The sequence below is a fragment of the Musa acuminata genome, chromosome BXJ1-5 (assembly GCF_036884655.1).
Source record: "Musa acuminata AAA Group cultivar baxijiao chromosome BXJ1-5, Cavendish_Baxijiao_AAA, whole genome shotgun sequence".
NCBI lineage: Eukaryota > Viridiplantae > Streptophyta > Magnoliopsida > Zingiberales > Musaceae > Musa > Musa acuminata.
In genome coordinates, this window is record NC_088331.1 from 47,942,851 (window position 1) to 47,962,139 (window position 19,289).

The following is a 19,289-nucleotide window of genomic DNA, read 5'->3' on the forward strand; positions in this document are numbered from 1 at the left end:
CCAGGCGCACCCGACCCGCGTTGGTTGGCAGAACGCGGGCCGGCCATGTGACACGGCCGACACGCGTCTCATAACACCGCCCGGCATCTCACATGGCCGCGCCGCGTGCGGCGGTAAGCTGGCTTCCCGCAGCGGCACGCCCACTCCCCCTTCTTCCGTGGCTTGCGCTCCTCGGTGTCTTCGCTCTCCGCTCCCCGCTCCGGCCCCACCGGTCACCAAGTCTCCGCGTGCGTGTATTCCGCCCCCACCTTGGCCCGGGCCGGTCCGCCGTGACGTGCGGCTGACACGGTAAACTCGGGGATCGAGTCTACGAGTGCTGAGACCGCCAGCAATGTCGCAAACAGATGGTCAGTGTTCTTAACGTTGAAAAGAAATCGATGAAAAGAGACGGTCAATGTTCTAAACCACATATCTTATCCCTAGATAGGAAGCTTCTTTCAAGAAAAATCCTCAGGACAACGGCCCCCCAGCTATTCGACCTAATGCCGCTGCGACGATTCCGTGCCATCGTCATTACGGCCAGTGATTGTTCCCCTAACGGCTGTTGTACCGCATTGAAACGTCAATCCGGTTAGCTCCACGAGCACTGCCGTGCGTGCTGTGTAAGAAATAAAGGAAACATTAATGGAGAATGAGTTGGCGAAAGAAGAATTTTCTTCTCTGGTGGAAGTCGAACCTATTTCTTTCAAGAGCAAACAGGATTTATGGCCGTTACTTTTTATCTTGAAGAGCCTGTCGGTCAATCCACATCCCGAGTTCAGTAGAAAATTCCTCTTTATTTATTTATTGCTTATTGCAAGAAAATAAATAGCAGGAAGGTCAAAGCACGGACATGGATTTGAACCCCTAGAAGAGCTGCCGGTCAACGATGTACAAGAAATATTCTGACTCGGCTCGGCACCACGACCCAGGAAGACGCCGAAGACGTGTAATGTTTGGGTTCCGAACGAACACGCAGGTCTTCGTCTCCTTTTGCGTAACGTGGTGTGTCGGGGCCACCCACGACGCCAGCTCCAATCACAGGCCTGGTTTGGATGCTGGCTAAATCGAAAGCATGGTCGGAAGAGCAGTGTCGTTCGGATAAGCTCTCGCGTCCGCCCATGGCGTTCTCTTTGGGTCTTTGACATGTCGCCTCCTCGAGTTTTCTTTTTTGCCTTCACCGACCCGCCTTGGAATTCCTCACCCGCTTCCGGGCCTCTTCCTTGTTCCCACCGCGATCCCTTATCTATCATGTGCGTGTATATATGTCTCTCATGTTAGCTTCTTCTTTCAGGGAAAGGATAGGAAGCTTTCTTCCATCTCTCTAGCGCAGGTTTTGATTGATTCATCGAGTTGTTCCCCCCCTCCACCCCTCTCTCTCTCTCTCTCTGAAACATCTTCCTGTAGCTTATCTCGATAGCTAAGAATCGGATGGCGGCGTCCGAAATATCGCCCGCGCCTTCCGATGCCAAGTCGAAAGTATGGTCGACTGCTGCTGCTCTACGGGGCCACGATGCCTCCGCCATCGCGGCTTATGAGCACTACCTCCGCCTTCCCGAGCTCGCCAAGCTCTGGAGCTCCAATGACTTCCCTCGGTGGACCAACGAGTCCATCCTCAAGCCGGCCTTGCAGGGCCTGGAGATCACCTTCCGGTTCGTCTCCCTCGCCCTCTCCGACCCCCGGCCATACGCGAACCACCGGGAGTGGAAGCGGCGGCTCGAGTCACTCGCCGCGCGTCAGGTCGAGATCATCGCCACCCTCTGCGAGGAGGAAGCTCGCGCCGGCGGTGGCGCGCCCATCGCGGATCTCAGCTCGTGCCAGGGGCTCCTGTCCCGGGGCAAGAGCTCGCAGGAGGTGTGGAAGGTCCCCGGCACCAGCAGCGTGGTGAGCCGTACCAGCGAGGCGAGCCTGCTGCCTCGGCTGGCCACGTGGGAGAAGTCGGAAGACGTGGCTTCCAAGATCCTGTTCCAGATCGAGAGCCAGATGCATCGGTGCCAGTTCACGCTGGGGTTGGGCGAGCCCAACCTCACAGGGAAGCCTACGCTGGAGTACGACCTCGTCGTCCGCCCATCGGACCTCCACGCCCTGAAGAGGAGCCCCGGCGCGTCGAAGGACCTCCACAACCACGAAGACCAGGCGCTCTGCACGATCCAGCAGATCCTCGAGTCGTGGCTCTTCGCCGCCCGGGAGCTCTTGGCCCGAGTCGATCAGAGGATGGATGACAAGGACTGGGCGCAGGCGGCGAACGATTGCTGGTTGCTCGAGCGCGTGTGGAAGCTGCTGTCGGACGTGGAGGACCTCCACCTTCTGATGGACCCAGACGACTTCCTCCGGCTCAAGAGCCAGCTGGCCATCAAAGCCACCTCCGGCTCGGAGGCGTTCTGCTTCCGCTCTGCGGCTCTGCTGCAATTGACGAACTCTTGCAAGGACCTGAAGCGGAGGGTGCCGTGGATCCTGGGAGTGGAGGCGGACCCCAACGGGGGGCCCCGGGTGCAAGACGCCGCGATGAGGCTGTTCCACAGCCGGCGGCGGGGCGAGGGCGACAACCCCGGGAAGATCGATCTGCTGCAGGCGCTGCAGGCGGTGGAGGTGGCGTTGAAGACCTTCTTCTTCGCCTACCGGCACTTGGTGGCGACGGTCATGGGGAGCCTGGAAGCCAGCGGCAACAGAGCCGTGTATACGCCGTCGGAGGCGCTGGATCCGTTGTCGCAGGTGTTCCTGGAGCCGCCGTATTACCCTAGCTTGGATGCGGCCAAGACGTTCTTAGGAGATTTCTGGCAGAACGAACTCGGCAGCGGCGCATCCAAGACGAAGTGGCATTGACAAAGCGCTCGCATACGGCTAACCATCATTGAAGTTTTGGCTGAACAATTATTGCATTGGAAGATACAGCAACAACTAGTCGATATATGTTCTCAGATATTTCTATATATTTTTTCGTATAGCCATAGGTAGATCGCCTGTTGTATGTTCTATAATCGTTCTCAATTATCCTTATCCTTTGTAAACAAAAAAAAAAAAATGATGATAGATTTTTTTTATCGTAAAAAAAATAAATTAATGCTAGTGAATTGATTTAATATTATCCATGGATAATACCCTCATGGGTTACAGAGTCTCGAGGCCTTCTTTCGTGTGGGTTTTGTTGGCGACGACGAGTCCTCTTCCTTCGTCTGGTTGATTGTTTCCTGTGCCGTCGAATGAATCAGTTTCGGGTGCCGACGACCGAAGCTTTTCGCCGCTACAGTGATGCATGGGATAAAGGAGCGGTTCCGATTGATTCGAGCGAACAACTGTCACCACCTCGATGCTGTATTGACTTATGTAGTGCAGTTTCCAAGAACGGACTCACAATTTGCCTATATAATAAATAAGAAATAGATTACAAATTTCGAAATATCTGCTCGTCATAATTCGAGAATATATAAATGAAATGCATCGGTTGAGGCGATTGTCCGCTTGAATAGTTATGGCACGCCTGGCCAATAATAACGAGCGTGCCACGCATCCTGGAAAACCACACAAGTATATTCATACGTACGTGTACACTAGGATTGCGATGATTACAGCTTCGTAGTGGGAGCGAACTACTATTGCGATGAAAACAACTACGAGTTCGATGGATACTGTTCATTGCCTTATAATAAGCGAATTCCTTGGTGTTTTGTTCCCTTTCGGTGTCTTCTCTGCGCCGTCCGCTTTATTATCTCTTGGGGGAAATGAAACCATCAAAAACTTAGGGTTGCGGTCGCTCCCAGGATGCTTTCTCCGCCTCCGCCTCCGCCTCCGCCTCTGCCTCGGACGCTGCTGCCTGTGGGCTGTGGGCGTTGAAAAGTTCTCTCGCCCGCCCTGGTTCTCTCCGTCTTTCTCTTTCGAGGTAAGGAGAAATCGAGCTGGGATTCATGGTTCGCTTCTTTTTCTCTCTTCCTAATTAATACTTTCCTTCTCTGGTGGCTTACTTCTTTTGTCCCTCTTGTTCTTGTTGTAGTTCTGGGCTTCAGTTGCAGAGATCGAGGGATTCGATGGGGATCTGGTGCTGTAGGCCGATCCCGTTTTGGCAGCCCATCTGGCTGTAGAAAAGGCCCCCCTTCTTTTGTGTTTTGCGTGGTTTTGGTTGTGAGATTGGGGAGAGAGAGAGAGAGAGAGAGAGAGAGAGAGAGAGACGATGGAACAGCGGAGGTTTGACAGGGCGGTGAGCTTTGGGATATCGGATGCGGCGTTGGAGCGGGTGATGGCGTACGTCGACGACCCCCGCGACCGGGAGGCCATCTCGCTGGTGTGCAAGAAGTGGTACCGCATCGACGCCCTCTCGCGGAAGCACGTCACCGTCGCCATCTGCTACTCCACCACCCCCGACCGGCTCCTCCGCAGGTTCCTCAACCTCGAGTCCCTCAAGCTCAAGGGCAAGCCCCGCGCTGCCATGTTCAACCTGATCCCCGAGGACTGGGGCGGCTATGCCGGCCCTTGGATCCGCGGCCTCGTCCACGCCCTCGACTGCCTCAAGGCCCTTCACTTCCGCCGCATGATCGTCTCGGACGAGGACATTGACGCCCTCGTTCGGGCCCGGGGCAACGTGCTCAAGTCGCTCAAGCTAGACAAGTGTTCTGGATTCTCCACGGACGGCCTCTTGCTCATCGCCCGTTCTTGCAAGTACGCATTACACTCGAATGAAGTATCCATGCTTGCTCTTATTGTAGATCGGGGAACTGAAATGTGGTTGGTTTCACTAGAAATAATTTCTGAACGACGTCCATGTAGTTTATGTTGCTCTCAAGTGTGATTAGATAAGTTAGTGTTCATCAAAGACTGCTGGGCCACGTAAGTAATGATAATTAGCATATATTAATGTCAATTTTGCTGCTTGCTCATTTGCCAAGGCCAATCATTCAAGTAACGTCTTTAAATTGTTTACTATGTGTCAAATCTTCAGATTCTTAAGAGTCGAATAAGTATGTCTGTTCATATGTGGTATCATTGATTGAATGGCCTTTTCTTGTTGATATCCACATAGCTATACACATCGTAGTTCAGATTTTGGTTTAAAATGGCACTCTTGATCAGGTTTGTGTGTGCGCATGTGTTCCGCTTCTGGATATTCTACATGCCAAATAAAGTTCATCTATCATCAAGTTCATGATAGATTGGACATGTTATCGAAGCTGATTCGTTCACTTTTAGTGCTAAGCGTTCCTACTTGTGCACTTCTATGTTGCAGTGGAGCGTCTTATGCCGTAATTATTTCATGACCTGCTCTTTGCATAAGAGAAATGGGATCCATGGTCTGTTGTAGGTGGCCGACTATACTTTCAACTATACATGCTAGAAGGATATATATCTATTAATAATCAGTCATTACTCTTTTAGGCAAAGTGCACAAGTGCCCTTGGTGTTGGATACAGTTGTCAAACTTCATGGATGATCGAAAGAAATATTTAAAACAATGCAAATGTTTGAAATTTGATTGTAGTTTCAGACCTTGACTCTTGATTGAATCATTGGTGGAGGCATGACTATATTCAAAATAATAGGATTCACACAACGAAAATTAGAAAATTGAAGCACCATGGGAACTAATTAAGGGTCTAGTGGAAGGTAAAAGAAGGAGAGGAAACAGAAAGGAGGTGTTTGTGATAAATGATTATGAACAGAAAATATTTCACTGTCAGTTTGCTTGTATAAAGATCGAGCATCTAGGATCATTTATATATGTTATTTTCTGTGCATTGAGTGTGACTTGGATATGTAAGACAATTACATTCTCATAGCGCATAGAGGTTTGGTAATCAATGATCTAAACTATTGAAGCGATCTATACACTTTATCATACCCTCGTGAAGAAAACTAGGGAACTTCAAATGGGAAATCATGAGTTTATCAAGGCCATTTGCTCATATGTTAACTTATCTAAAAATGAACAGTGTAGTTTAACTTTGTCATGTTTGTTTTTTGCCAATTGGTAGGACAGATGGCATGAAATTATGTGGTATTTTCATATTTGGAAACTGAGGTGCCTGGATTCATCCATTCATAAACCTGTGTGTGTTTGTGCCTGTGCATGAATGTTGATGTACGATTGGTTCATTTTGGGAGTTCTACTGAATTGAAGAGACATGACATGAGGACCAACGAACTTTCCTGGGAACGGAAACAAAAAAAGAACTTTCTTCATGTACTGGAAACCTCTGCATCTTACAAGTTTTTAGCTACTGATCATATTGAAGTAACAATGGAAGAGATGTAAAATTGTCGCTGTTGTTTGTTTATTACAACCAATCTTTGAACTATTAACGATTGGACGAGAGACACTAAACAAGATTTACATTCTTCTGTGACTGACCTTGGGCATTTTGCCTTGGTCAGCATGTATGTTATTGAACATCACATTTCCTTTTAATGCCCATGGATTCTTTTCCTGCCATGATGCAACTGATTTTCAAATATAATCTGCAGAAACATTACGGCATTATTCTTGGAAGAAAGCTTAATTGTCGAGAATGATGATAGATGGGTTCACGAGCTTGCTGTCAACAATTCTGTGTTGGAGGCTTTGAATTTCTACATGACAGAGCTTAGAGTTACACCACAGGACCTCGAGCTACTTGCTAGGAACTGCAAGTCTTTGGTTTCCCTGAAGATCAGTGAATGTGACATCTCAGATCTAGTTGGTTTCTTCCGTGCAGCAACGTCACTGGAAGAGTTTGGTGGGGGCTCATTTAATGATCAAATCGGAGAGGTCAACAAGTACGACGTGATTAATTTTCCTCCCACGCTTTGCTGTGTTGGGCTCATTTTTATGGGTACGAATGAGATGAACTTATTATTTCCATTTGCTGCTGCACTGAAGAAGCTCGACTTGCAATACACGTTTCTCAGCACCGAGGATCATTGTCAGCTGATCGAACGATGTCCAAATCTAGAGGTTCTCGAGGTAGCATACACATCAACTTTTTTTACATTTTATTTGTTATGCATTTAATCTGACGATGTTTGAATCGGCTCTTGGTTCTTTAAGGTAAGGGATGTGATTGGAGATAGAGGATTAGAGGTTGTTGCTCAGACGTGCAAGAGACTCCGAAGGCTAAGAATAGAAAGGGGGGACGATGAACACGGCCTGGAAGATGAACAGGGTCGAGTCACACAACTTGGGCTATCGGCTTTAGCTCGGGGATGCCCTGAACTAGAGTACCTGGCAGTATATGCCTCTGATATAACGAACGCAGCTTTGGAATCTCTTGGAACTTATAGCAAAAATCTTTGTGATTTCCGGCTTGTCTTGCTCGATAGAGAAGAAAGGATCACGGAACTACCCCTCGACAACGGGGTTCGAGCTCTCTTGATAGGTTGCACCAAGATTAGGAGGTTTGCCTTCTATCTGAGGCCAGGAGGTCTATCTGATGTTGGTCTCGGTTACATTGGCGAGAATAGTAGCAATATCAGATGGATGCTGTTGGGTAATGTTGGGGACTCCGATGCTGGATTATTGATGTTTTCAAGAGGTTGCCCTCTTCTGCAGAAGCTGGAGCTTAGGAGCTGTTGTTTCAGCGAGCGTGCCTTGGCTTTGGCCGCTACGCAGCTGCCTTCTTTGAGGTACTTGTGGGTGCAGGGGTATAGGGCATCCCCGGGTGGTGGCGACCTTTTGGCAATGGCCCGTCCATTCTGGAACATAGAATTTATTCCTCCAATACAGGTTACATGTGACACCCGCGGCGTAGAGGCCCAGGCTCAGATACTTGCTTACTACTCCCTCGTCGGCAGAAGAACAGATTGCCCGGAGTCTGTGATCCCTCTATATCCAGCATCAAGTGTACATATGTAGGAGGACTCTATAATCCTTTTTTGTTTTTCCTCATTTTTGCTCTTTCTTGAGCTCCTAGCGATCAACATGCCTACGATTAGCTTGTGTCAATCTAACGATCCAAGCAGCCTGTACTGTGATCGGATGTTTAAGTTGGTTTGGTGAAACGATTTTATTAGCCCTCTGCATTTTGAAAGGTCACAGAGCTGAAAATTAAACAGTGGACCTGTTGGGTTTGATAGCCTACCGATCATTTTAACTCGATTATTACTGGTTTTATATGTTGCAGTTTCTCAAATCATAATCTGTCTCATCGGTCTCACCTGTGTTTAGGATGAGATGTACATTCAGCCCAGGGAAAATTTAGTCACTGAAACCGTGAGTTAAAAGAGGTGCCCACACCAGCTGCCTTCCATGCAGTTCACGACGTCTTAGAACTGATTTATCTATCTCGTGTTCTCCACGGGGAACGCAAGTTTTCCTGAGATGGATATGTTATCACGCATGAGACACCCTCCAAGTTAAAAGGCTGTATGTATCCCATTCAATCTCCGTTCGACACGAAGGCTATTAAACCAGCACCCGAGTGATGAATGAGCCTCCGAATAATAAAGAGTCTTCATCTCTTCCGTTGTTACGTGTCATGGTGAGTGGATGACCATCCACGAGGCATATATATATATGGTGCCACCCCCATCTAAAAAGACTGTTGGGGTGTGACGGAGAAGACCGTGCAGATGTGGGACGACACATTTAACAGTAGAAAAAAGGTTATGCACTACTTACTAACGCACATCAAACAAAAGCTGAAAGGCCAGACCAAAAATAGTGGAACCCCGGTGAGTGTGTGTCGTCCGCATCTTCCCCAATCCCAAGTGGATCGTTACGTCATTTACCCTCCGCCATCGCCAAGTGACTCGTTCGCACGACACACTTGCCGATAGTTGCGGCCACAGCATCAGTACCTGTTTCTGCCATATCACCCAGTGGCTGCTGTAGCGAGCGCATGAACCAGCACGAGTATTGGCCGGAGAGCGAAGCCCCGATGGATGGACAACACACTGCGAATCCACTCGCAAAAGAACGAGTGACACGATGGCCTCCGCGAGTGCTGATCCTTTCTACGTGTTACATGGCGGTAGCAACTGTTGCTCTTTCTGTCCTACCTCAGGGTTATATAGATTCTTCAGGTCAACTTCCCCACCACGAAGATATGGAGCGAATCCCAAAGAAAAAAAAAAAAAAAAAAGTTTCTCGGATCACATAATGCTTATTCTACTGGAACGATGTTCGAACAAAAGGCAATGAGCAATCCCCATTTCTTTCTTCGGTATCTCTCACACAAGGTTTGTGCGGAACAATCATGAGTGCTCGTTATCCTGTCGCTATTCTCTGATGAATGCTAATGTTCAGATTCTTCGAGTAATGCATCCAGAATTTGACCCATGACTCTCGACGAGGCTAGAATAGTCGTCCAAATAGTATTGTGCAAACAGGATCTGGAGATTAACAGAGTCCTGAAGCATCCAGACATGTTTTGATGGATCTATGATCTACATGTTTCGGTGCATGCTGGAAACAGTAAGTCGTGCAAACCAGATGACTCTCTAGAATTGTCTCGAGATTTACACGCATCTATTACATCGGAATAAGATTGATGGAGAGACAAGTTTGGCTGTGTCCGAAACACCCAAGTATTCAATTGCCATATTGGTCTGTTCCACCAAAGAATCCACGACGGGGCTATATCTTGGAATCCCTTGTAAAAGCTCAAGGGCGGAACCTCAAGAAAGAAGAGAATGATGGGAGCATGAGATGCCGAGCTAAGTGGAATGCAGACTCACCCACCCCCCAACCCTAGTTAAGTAAGTGGCCAAGCTGAGAGACAAACCCAACCCTAGTTAAGTGGCCAAGCTGAGAGACAAACAGGCAACATGGCACTCTCTGCAACTTCATGATAAATCACTACTAGATCCATATCATTTTGTAAGATCACACACCAACCGCGGTGCGAGAAAAAGCCGTGTGACTCAGCCACACTATATATATTAAGAGATATAGTTGAATCTTCAACACCGGATTTGGATGAACAATATGTAAAGGTACATAAGCACATCGCACCATCGCTTCTTGCGCCAGCACACAGTAATAATCTGGCGATAAGGTGAACAGTAGGCAAATTGAACAAACAAAAGCAGTCTGAAACCTTATACAAGTTCAGATAACCCTCAAACAAGCTATTGTCTGCTTCGATCGAGTGACTAAGCAACATCAAACTACGAGAGAAACAAGTACGACCAAAGAGTCATGGCCGATACAACCATTGTTTTCGTACGAACAGCTTATCAAGAGCTTCAGTGTAGAGACACTACAGAACATCTGACGGCTGATAAACCAGATGGTAAGGTGGTGTTTCAGAACTTCGATTCAGACCTGTTTATTGACCTTTGTGCGGTTCGGGTTGTCCGATTTCTTTTGAGCAGCACTGGAGAAAGAAGACATTGACACGTGCTTCGGGCCATGTAGATCGTGTAAAACCAAAGCGCAGAACAGAACAAGAACCCTTAATTTCATATCATGATCAACAACAGACCGAGGCTACTGCATTGCTGCTAGTACAAATTTTTATTTTTATAGTGTACAATGGCATACTAGATATCGTAGAAGAAAAAGTACCATATCTTCCATCCTCGACCAAGCCCCCATTCACCTCCTCCAGTTCTTCTTTGCAATAAATATCCAAATACTGACTAATAGAATCTCATCCGTGAGGAAGATGATGACTTGATTGCATCCGAAACAGCAAATTATGGTCGTTAACCAATGGATCACGAAGAGTGCCACTCTGAGGTGCATGAGCTTCTAGCTTCAACCCATAAGCAGCCACTCCGTATCGTGCTTGCATAATTTGACTCACTTGCGCTGATGAACTAAAAGTACCAGTCGCTTCATCAGGTGGATTTGTATCGTGGATCGATGAGTACGGGCTTGACCATATCGGTGCAGGAGCTGAGCATGGCTGAGAGGTAAGAGAAGATGGCTGAGACGGTGAAGGAGGCCTGTTATCCGGCAAATTGGCAGTGGTAATGTCATGTATGCTGGACCTCCTCTTATCTTTGCCACCTGAATTGAGTCTGATGAAGTACTTTTGCGCATGGCTAGCCACTTGAGTCGGGGTCCGAGTGATCACAAAATTTCGAGATATATTTCTCCAGTCTCCTTTACCATACTTCCTAAGACCGAGCAGAAATCGCCTGCACAAACAACACAACAGCTTCCCATCGTCACCCGATACCGTCTAAAATCCCAACATCAAGTTCCCTTGCAAATAGCACTCCCAAGTTTTCTAGGCCTAGCAGGATTGTCTAATTATGCGTCAAACTGTGAGGTCAGGTCGCATGAACATTAATTCGAGCATGTAAGAACTCAATAGCACTTCTGATCTAACACTCAAAGCAGGAAAAGTTCTTATCACAAGAAGAGATTTGGTGACACTTACTTGTGCTAAAGTATTAATTCGAACGAGCATGTAGGAACTCAATAGCACATCTGATCTAACATTCAAAGCAGGACAAATTCTAGTGTCAAGAAGAGATTAGGTGACACTTACTTGTGCTACAGTATTAATTCGAGCAAGCATGTAGGAACTCAAAGCACATCTGATCTAACGTTCAAAGCAGGACAAATTCTTGTGACAAGAAGAGATTAGGCGACACTTGTGCTACAGTATCAGTTCAAGCATGTAGGAACTCAAAGCACGTCCGATCTAACATTCAAAGCAGGACAAATTCTCATGACAAGAAGAGATTAGGTGACACTTACTTGTGCTCCTCTTCCGTCCAGGGGACTCCTTTCTTCCTCTCTTGGTCCGATGCTCGTGCTCCTGATCTCCTACCACCGACGCAGTATGATTGCTTTAGCACTTCGAAGCTCTCCCAGTCCAGCGAAAAAGAAGAGTCGTAGCCGGGACATGGGATCCGTCCGGCTTCTATCTGCTTCACATCATTCAGCAAATCCCGGTAATGGCTTTCCACATCCCTCGGCGTCTTGCCAGGGAGAGACGCCGCCACCCTTTCCCACCGGTCGGGGGTCTCTGTGTCGAACTTCGCCAAGGCATACTCGAACCGCTTGTTCTCCTCGGGGGTCCAAGTGCCAGTTCCGCTCCAGCCCCTACTCCTCCTCTCGCCAAGGAACAAACTTGAGCCGGGGTAGCACGGCGTCGTCGGAGGAAGGACTTCCATCGATGATCTTGTCATCGTCCGGAGCTCTCGCGGGCGTTCCCCCTCTTCCTCTGAACTCAAGGCTGGAACTTGAGCTGGATCCTGCAGATGAAAAGATTAACCGGTGCCAAATCCAAGGAGAGGAATGCTAGATTCCCCCATGAGGAATGAGGACCAAACACCAAGAAACCCAGAACTCAAGTAACGATGAATAAAATCGCGATCTCGACGACTCGAGTGCGGAAAAAGATTAGACCGCGAACGAATCAAGAGTACTTGCAGAGAATTCAACAAAATCCGCGGCCTTTCTCGTTGAAATCAATCCAAAACGATCGCGAAGGGAAAGCTCTCCAACGACCTCTAGATCTTCTACAAGCCCATTAAGTAATTAATCGGAGCGAGAGGACGGGAAAACAAACACTTAAAAAGGAACAGAACCAGAAAAGCCGCAAGGTAGTCCAGCGGAGAAACCCGTCAAATCCCGAACTAGAAATCAAACGCGACCAGAAATCGAGCATGGAAGGCACGGGAGCCCAAAGCAGAAGCGGAAGCAGCAGCAAATGCAGAGGCAAAGATGAGACCTTTCTGCTCCTTGCCTCTTGTCGGAGGCCTCTGGATGGATCGAGGAAGAAGGGAGGCGTCCGGTGGGGGGTAGAAGGGGGAAGAGTGGGCAAGGAAGGGGTATTTATGCTCATTGGTTCCTTCTTCCACCTTCTCTAGTTTAATCCCTTCCTTTGTGCCACTGTTTGGAGATCTGAAAGCAAGTTAGGAAAAGCGGAAAAAGGTGGACTGCAATTGGCGTCTTGGCGGAGCAGCAAAATTATATTTTTGATATCTGTGATTGATTAATAACAATCATTCGATTTTAATCTGTATTATTGCCATCCATCTACCTATAAATCCTCTGCCAAAGACAACTCAAATTCGTCAAGAATGCTAAAATATTACTCTTAAAAGGGAATCTAATCACTAATGGAGTCAACATGATATTTATATACACACCAACACTTTTGATCCCAGATTAGTGCCTCACCAGCAACATTATCAAATCAAGTCCAACACCTGTCATGTCAGTATTTTACTTGCAATGAGGAAAGATTCAGAGCATTATAAAGTATAAAAATGATCATTGCATACGATTATAATAATATATGACTATTATAGTCAACTCATGCAGTTTGACCTCCGGAAGAGTATATAAGGCTATGTATGCACAGGCCATCCTAATTTTACGTAAAAATTATGTGTGGTGTTTTTGCCATCCAACATAAATTTTTGGGTCTGCCCAACTTTGAAGTTCGTGCACCTATCTACAGCGGTCATGTGAAGCCCGGTCGCCATGTGATTGGTTCCCCAACTCGGGTGAGGAGGAGGAGGAGGAAGAGGAAGAAGAAGGAGGCGGCGGCTTGGGAATTCAATGCGCTCGTAACTTGAACAAAAAGTTTAATCTTGACGCTGCAAATTCACGTGAAGCTCTGCGCGACACACTTGAATGCAGGCAACAGCCAGCCCTGTTTCCGACTTGAATCCAGAAACAATAAAAGATCCAAGCACTCCAATCAAAATCCGATGATAAAAAGGTAAAAACCCATCCTCATCTTTTACCTATCCCGTCGATGATGATTTTGTTGGTCACTGTTCCTTGCTGCCGTTCTCTGCATCCGTTGCCGCTCCGACAGCTGTTGTATGATGGTAGACGCAGGAAATGCGATGCAGACGTACAGAAACAGAGCAGGTCTGGTCCCTGCAAAAGGACCAAAGTACACGACATGCCCTGTTTTGCTACGTCACGGCCGTCGTCTCTACCGAGGGAGGGACGGAGGTGGTCACGGTGTGTCGAGCAATATCGTACCCATTCCTCCACCGAGATGGGAGCGAGTATGGTGTCGCAAGATGAACGGTGTACAGCAGGAGCAGAAGATTGCTTTCTAAAGAGGTTTATTGTGAACGAGGAGACACAACCGATGCACCCATCTAGCTTGCCTCACTCCGAAGCTATTTCTCCTCCTAAGCAAAGATTGTTCTTTGGTAGGTAAAAGCATTAAACTATGTGCATGATCTGGATTGATCGTTGGATACGGACAGTGTGTGCCTAAATCTTGCACCTAAAAGAAGAAGAAGAAGAAGACCCGTGGACTCGATGGCTGGAGGAAAAGGTGGTGGCGTGTGGGGCCGTCGTCGGGCCAGCAACAAGCCCACGTCACTTGTCCACTCTCGAAGGCAGACGAGGCCGACGCAAGCTGTGGTTTGTCTTTTGGTGCGTACCAAATGGCCTTTCCTATCATGAACCATTCGGTACTGTTTCGTCACGAGCACAACGATCCAGAGGAAGCCGACGGCTGAGTTAGCGGACACAACGAAAGCCATCTTCAGCCAAACGCCTACCGCACGTTGAAGGATGATTTCTCTTGTAACAACCGTGGCCGTCTGTTGAGATCCTCGAACTATGTTGTCGCAATTCATCGAGCAGCTTGCGTGCCTGGATGGATGGTCTCTCTGTTTCGAGTGTACACTGGTGATTTGGCTTCGTTCGCCTGTACTTTGAACCCGTCTCCTGCACGCAAACTTTGGCATGTCCGGTGGTGATGTGATTTGGCCCAACCCGTTCTAATCTCATCACACCTGACTCTTTTTGTCCCCATTCAGACTCATCCCAAGAGTCGGCTTATATATATATATATATATATATATATATATATATATATATATATATATATATATATATATATATATATATATATATATAGTGCTACTAATTGATGTCACCGCTTTCAAAAATCAGTTTGGTCAATATCTTGATGGCGGCGTCTCCTCTCCGTCACGGAGTTTATATCGCGCCCCTATCTCAGTCCACCGTTCCTCTACCACTCGGTATCGTGCGCTTCCACTCCATGATAGCTTCGATGATTCTTGGCCTCTCCACCGGCCGACTTTTGTCGTGTCCTCCTTTCGTCTCATCCGCTCGCGACGGCACCATCCGCAGAGGGGCCGCGCCCGGGTTGCCGTCTCCTTCCGCCCAATCCTCCGATGGCCTCCGATCTCGACGCTCGTGGGGGATCCCGCCTCGCCGAGTTGCCCCTGCGGTTCGCAGGCTCGCCGCTCCTCCCGCTAGGGTTTCGACCAAGAACGGCGCCTCCGGCGAGTTCTCGGAAGAGAGCGGGCCGCGGAACGCCAGCTTCTTGGAATTCCTCACCTCCGAGAGGGTTAAGGTGGTCGCCATGCTGGGCTTGGCCTTGGCCCTCTGCAATGCCGATCGCGTGGTCATGTCCGTGGCCATCGTCCCGCTCTCCAGAGCCCACGGCTGGACCCAGTCCTTCTCCGGCATCGTTCAGGTACTTGCATCCCATCTTGTCTTGCAAAGTCGAACTAGGGTTTGGTATTCAAGATCCTCTACACCAGTCGGGGATGTCAACATGACGTGACCTATAGCGCCTACAGATATTTACTCGCTTGACATGTGCGATTCTTTGGGAAACTTATGTGTTACGCAGAAACCCTGTCGATGCGCATGTTCTTGTTAGTTAGCTTTCTTGGCCTTTCAAGTGAAACGTTTCATGAGACAACGAGCATTTGGCCTTTTTCTTGCGCTTTTGCTATACTTTAGTCCGTGAATTTGTGCCTGTGAGAAAGAATCGCGAGTTAGGAAAATCTTGCAGCCTGTAATGTATTAATGACTATTTATAATGATGAACCGATGTTCTTGTGATTATGTAATCTGGAACTTTTGCACCTTAAATTCTTGGTATTTAATTAAGCCAACTTTAATTTGTCGAAGATTGAAACCTACCACCGTTTTCTTCCTTCATTTTTTACTTTAGTTTTTCTCCTAAACCTATAAAACTTGTGGACTTGATGTTACATTTCAAGGTTTCCCTGTAAATAGACTATGGTTGCTGGTTAATTGTTTATTTAGTGTCGTCATCTTTTCCTCTAAATCTGTGTCAGCTTCCCAATGTAGTCATCTTTCCTGTGGGGATACCTCATGTCACCTATCGTTGGAGGAGCTTTAGTGGATTATTATGGTGGCAAGCTAGTCATGGCATGGGGTGTGGCCTTATGGTCATTGGCTACTTTTCTCACACCTTGGGCTGCAGAGACTTCTTTATGGACTCTACTTGCTATGAGAGTTCTGCTGGGTGTCGCTGAAGGAGTGGCGCTACCAAGCATGAACAACATGGTGTCAAGGTACTTATCTTCTTGTCTGAAAATGTGTCTCTGTCATAATCTTCATGACCAAAAATTTACATTCGTTTGGATGTGTTACGCTGTGAGTTGCCTCCTTGGTTTTCCAAATTGTTTGTGCTGGACTTCTTATTCTGCAAGTCCTGCTTGAATATCCATATTGTTTAATCTGAGCTTTGAACTTTTAGGTGGTTCCCTCGATCAGAGCGGTCTAGGGCTGTGGGCATTGCTATGGCTGGTTTTCAACTTGGCAGCGCAGCTGGATTGTTGATTTCCCCTATCATTATGTCACGAACTGGTGTTTTTGGACCTTTTATAATATTTGGACTATTTGGATTTCTTTGGGTGCTGGTATGGGCATCCGCAACATCAAGTACGCCCGAGAGACATCCCCAGATATCCAAGTCTGAGCTAGACTATATCGGACAGAGAGAGAAACAACCAGTATCCAAAATTAAGAAACCTGAAAAGATAATGATTCCACCTTTCAAGAAATTGTTATCTAAGTTGCCTACATGGGCCTTGATTTTTGCAAATTCCATGCACAGCTGGGTAAGTTTTACACGCCACTCATATATTGTTAGTTGACATTATTTTGAGGATGATTTTACTTGATGGGGTGCTCTTCCCTTGTCTAAACAGAGAAATATATGTGATTGTTGCTACAGGGCTACTTTGTCATCCTTTCGTGGATGCCAATATACTTCAATACAGTAAGTATTCTTAGCTCCACTTTGTTTTTCTTGTCTGTGTTTGGTTGATGACCCAATTCGGAATAGGTATATCGTGTTGATCTACGGCAAGCTGCATGGTTCAGCGCACTTCCATGGGTGATGATGGCTGTTTTAGGGTATTTTGCTGGTGCTTGGTCAGACATGCTAATTCAAAATGGGTTTAGTGTTACCTTCACCAGAAAAATCATGCAGGTACCTTTCGTCAGATCTACCCAAATTTTTAATAGCAAGAGAACTAATGAAAAATCATGTCATTCTTCCTAATGTACATGATGTATTCTAAGTTGTGGATAAGTACATTTTTGCTTGAATGACTGGAGATTTTGTGTTTCCATCAACTCGGAAAAATAAGGAATGTAGGGTCTTGGCAGGTACTTTTCATCAGATCTACCCAAATTTTTAATAGCAAGAGAACTCATGAAAAATGACTGCTTCTGAAATTACTTTAGTTAGAATGCCATGTCATTCTTCCTAATGTACATGATGTATTCTAAGTTTTGGATGAGTACATTTTTGCTTGAATGACTGGAGATTTTGTGTTTCCATCAATTCTGAAAATTAAGGAACGTAGGGTCTTGGGAGGGTCAGCATGAGTAGCTTTACCGATGTAAGAAGTTTTGTCTATGACTCAGACCCTAGTCACTCGTATTGTAAGAAACACTTTTAATGGATCGAGGCTCGCTCTCTAAAGAAGTTAATTATATCCAAGTACATTTCTGTATGGCCTTTCTCTGCATTCGGTGGCTATGGCAAATCTTTTCCTATTCTTTTGTACTGTATCTTTTGAAGTCATTGCTAACTTAATTTCAAATCTAATGAGGTATGGTCTTTTAACACGATAGCTAGTGTTTTCATATTGTGTATCCTATCATCGGAATTATCTTTTAGGTGAACCTCAAGCCTACTTTAGGATTGGTGTTAGGTGTCAAATGTCTAAAGATGAAATGCATATTGATGGATGCAACTAAAACCAATTGATGTTGTGGTACTGGGTTCCTTGAAGAATCTTGTTGAATATAAAAAAGAATGAACTTATCTCTCTTAACTACGCTTGGCTGGTTCTAGTAGCAGTATACTTGGTTTTTTTTAATTTATTTATTTGTTTGTGTGTTGTTCCTCAACAATTCATGATACCTAATATACCGTGCAAACGTTACATGCAAATGCTTGGGCCAGATTTAAGCGATAGAGTTGCCCATCATGCTTAGGCTGCGCTCCTGGTATCACTTGCACACATCACATATATTAATCATATAGAACTATAAATATGGGAGATGGATGACATCTATCAAGCATATATGACATCACATATATCACTTGCTTGTATATTGCTTTAGCCAAGAAAATATAGGTTTGATTTAGAATGTAGCATATTTCAGGGTCAGGGTTGGATTTCCATGAAATAACTTAGGTCAGATTGGACCATAAAGAATGGAAAAGTGGATAATAAAAGATAAATTAAGAATAATTAAATAAGCCACCACTCTGTACAACAGCATGAAAAATTGAAATTCTGCATGTGCAAGCTTTTTGGTTGTTTAGCTTTCATTGATGTACAGTACTTTTTTGAGTCATATTTAGATGTGAGCTTTGTGAACAAAAATACCCTATTATCAATTTTTTCGAGTATTATTAGGCACTTGTAGCAATTTAAAATGCTGAGATATATAACTCTTGAAATCATATCTATATGCAGTCGATTGGTTTTTTGGGTCCTGGTATTTCCCTTCTCGGTCTGAATGTAGCAAAAAGTCCTTCTGTAGCTTCGTCTTGGCTTACGGCAGCTGTTGGGTTGAGTTCTTTTAGCCATGCGGGCTTTTTGGTAAACCTCCAGGTTGGTCATGGACTATTTGGTTTGTTTCTGAAATTTCATATGATGCGTTTGAAGTAATCCTAACAACTGCAATTTTATTTTTAATATTATTTCAGGAGGTCGCCCCACGATTTGCCGGTGTACTTCATGGTAAGTGTATTTCTTCTTCTCTCATGATATGATTTTGAGTGTGATGGATGGTCTTTGTTAATGCGGCGGGCGGTATCAGGAATGTCGAACACTGCTGGAACATTGGCGGCAATAATGGGAACCGTTGGAGCTGGCTTCTTTGTTGAGAGAATGGGTTCTTTCCAGGGTTTTCTAATTCTGACGTCGTTGCTATATTTCATTAGTACACTTTTCTGGGATCTTTTTGCTACTGGAGAGCGCATCCATATTATTATGGATGATGGTGGTGCTGATGAAGAAGAATCTTCTTGATTAAGCAATTTCAATTTCAGGCTCTGCATAAGACAATTATGTCAGTTGGATAAAAAGTGCTACTACAAAGATCAATTGTTTATATTATTAACATGGATAAAACTAACAAATGACAAACGCCATTT

At 46.1% G+C, this 19,289-nt stretch overlaps 4 protein-coding genes across 5 annotated transcripts; 3 read left to right on the forward strand and 1 right to left on the reverse strand.

Moving 5' to 3' along the window:
* Nucleotides 1–1,057: 1,057 nt before the first annotated feature.
* LOC135674833 (nematode resistance protein-like HSPRO2) lies at nucleotides 1,058–3,059 on the forward strand. The gene has a single exon (XM_065185047.1). It carries the CDS (start codon nucleotides 1,411–1,413, stop codon nucleotides 2,800–2,802), a length of 1,392 nt encoding a protein of 463 aa, XP_065041119.1. The 5' UTR covers nucleotides 1,058–1,410; the 3' UTR covers nucleotides 2,803–3,059.
* A 582-nt stretch (nucleotides 3,060–3,641) lies between these two features.
* LOC135674832 (coronatine-insensitive protein homolog 1b-like) lies at nucleotides 3,642–7,952 on the forward strand. The gene is made up of 4 exons (XM_065185046.1): nucleotides 3,642–3,856; nucleotides 3,968–4,629; nucleotides 6,430–6,907; nucleotides 6,992–7,952. Exons 2-4 carry the CDS (start codon nucleotides 4,145–4,147, stop codon nucleotides 7,793–7,795), a joined length of 1,767 nt encoding a protein of 588 aa, XP_065041118.1. The 5' UTR covers nucleotides 3,642–3,856; nucleotides 3,968–4,144; the 3' UTR covers nucleotides 7,796–7,952.
* A 2,369-nt stretch (nucleotides 7,953–10,321) lies between these two features.
* On the reverse strand, nucleotides 10,322–12,773 carry LOC103986115 (transcription factor DIVARICATA). The gene is made up of 3 exons (XM_009404009.3): nucleotides 12,576–12,773; nucleotides 11,597–12,096; nucleotides 10,322–11,028 (listed from the first exon to the last, which is right to left on the reverse strand). Exons 1-3 carry the CDS (start codon nucleotides 12,687–12,689, stop codon nucleotides 10,536–10,538), a joined length of 1,107 nt encoding a protein of 368 aa, XP_009402284.2. The 5' UTR covers nucleotides 12,690–12,773; the 3' UTR covers nucleotides 10,322–10,535.
* Nucleotides 12,774–14,772: 1,999 nt separating this feature from the next.
* Nucleotides 14,773–19,246, forward strand: LOC135674834 (probable anion transporter 3, chloroplastic). 2 transcript variants are annotated; one of them, XM_065185048.1, is made up of 8 exons: nucleotides 14,773–15,326; nucleotides 15,953–16,179; nucleotides 16,365–16,728; nucleotides 16,845–16,889; nucleotides 16,956–17,102; nucleotides 18,607–18,744; nucleotides 18,840–18,873; nucleotides 18,953–19,246. In XM_065185048.1, the coding sequence occupies exons 1-8, from the start codon at nucleotides 14,793–14,795 to the stop codon at nucleotides 19,162–19,164; spliced, it is 1,701 nt and encodes a 566-aa protein (XP_065041120.1). In that variant the 5' UTR covers nucleotides 14,773–14,792; the 3' UTR covers nucleotides 19,165–19,246. The 2 variants fall into 2 exon arrangements, with proteins under 2 accessions (XP_065041120.1, XP_065041121.1); XM_065185049.1 differs by having other exon boundaries at nucleotides 15,187–15,326; nucleotides 15,940–16,179.
* The last annotated feature ends 43 nt before the right edge of the window (nucleotides 19,247–19,289 follow it).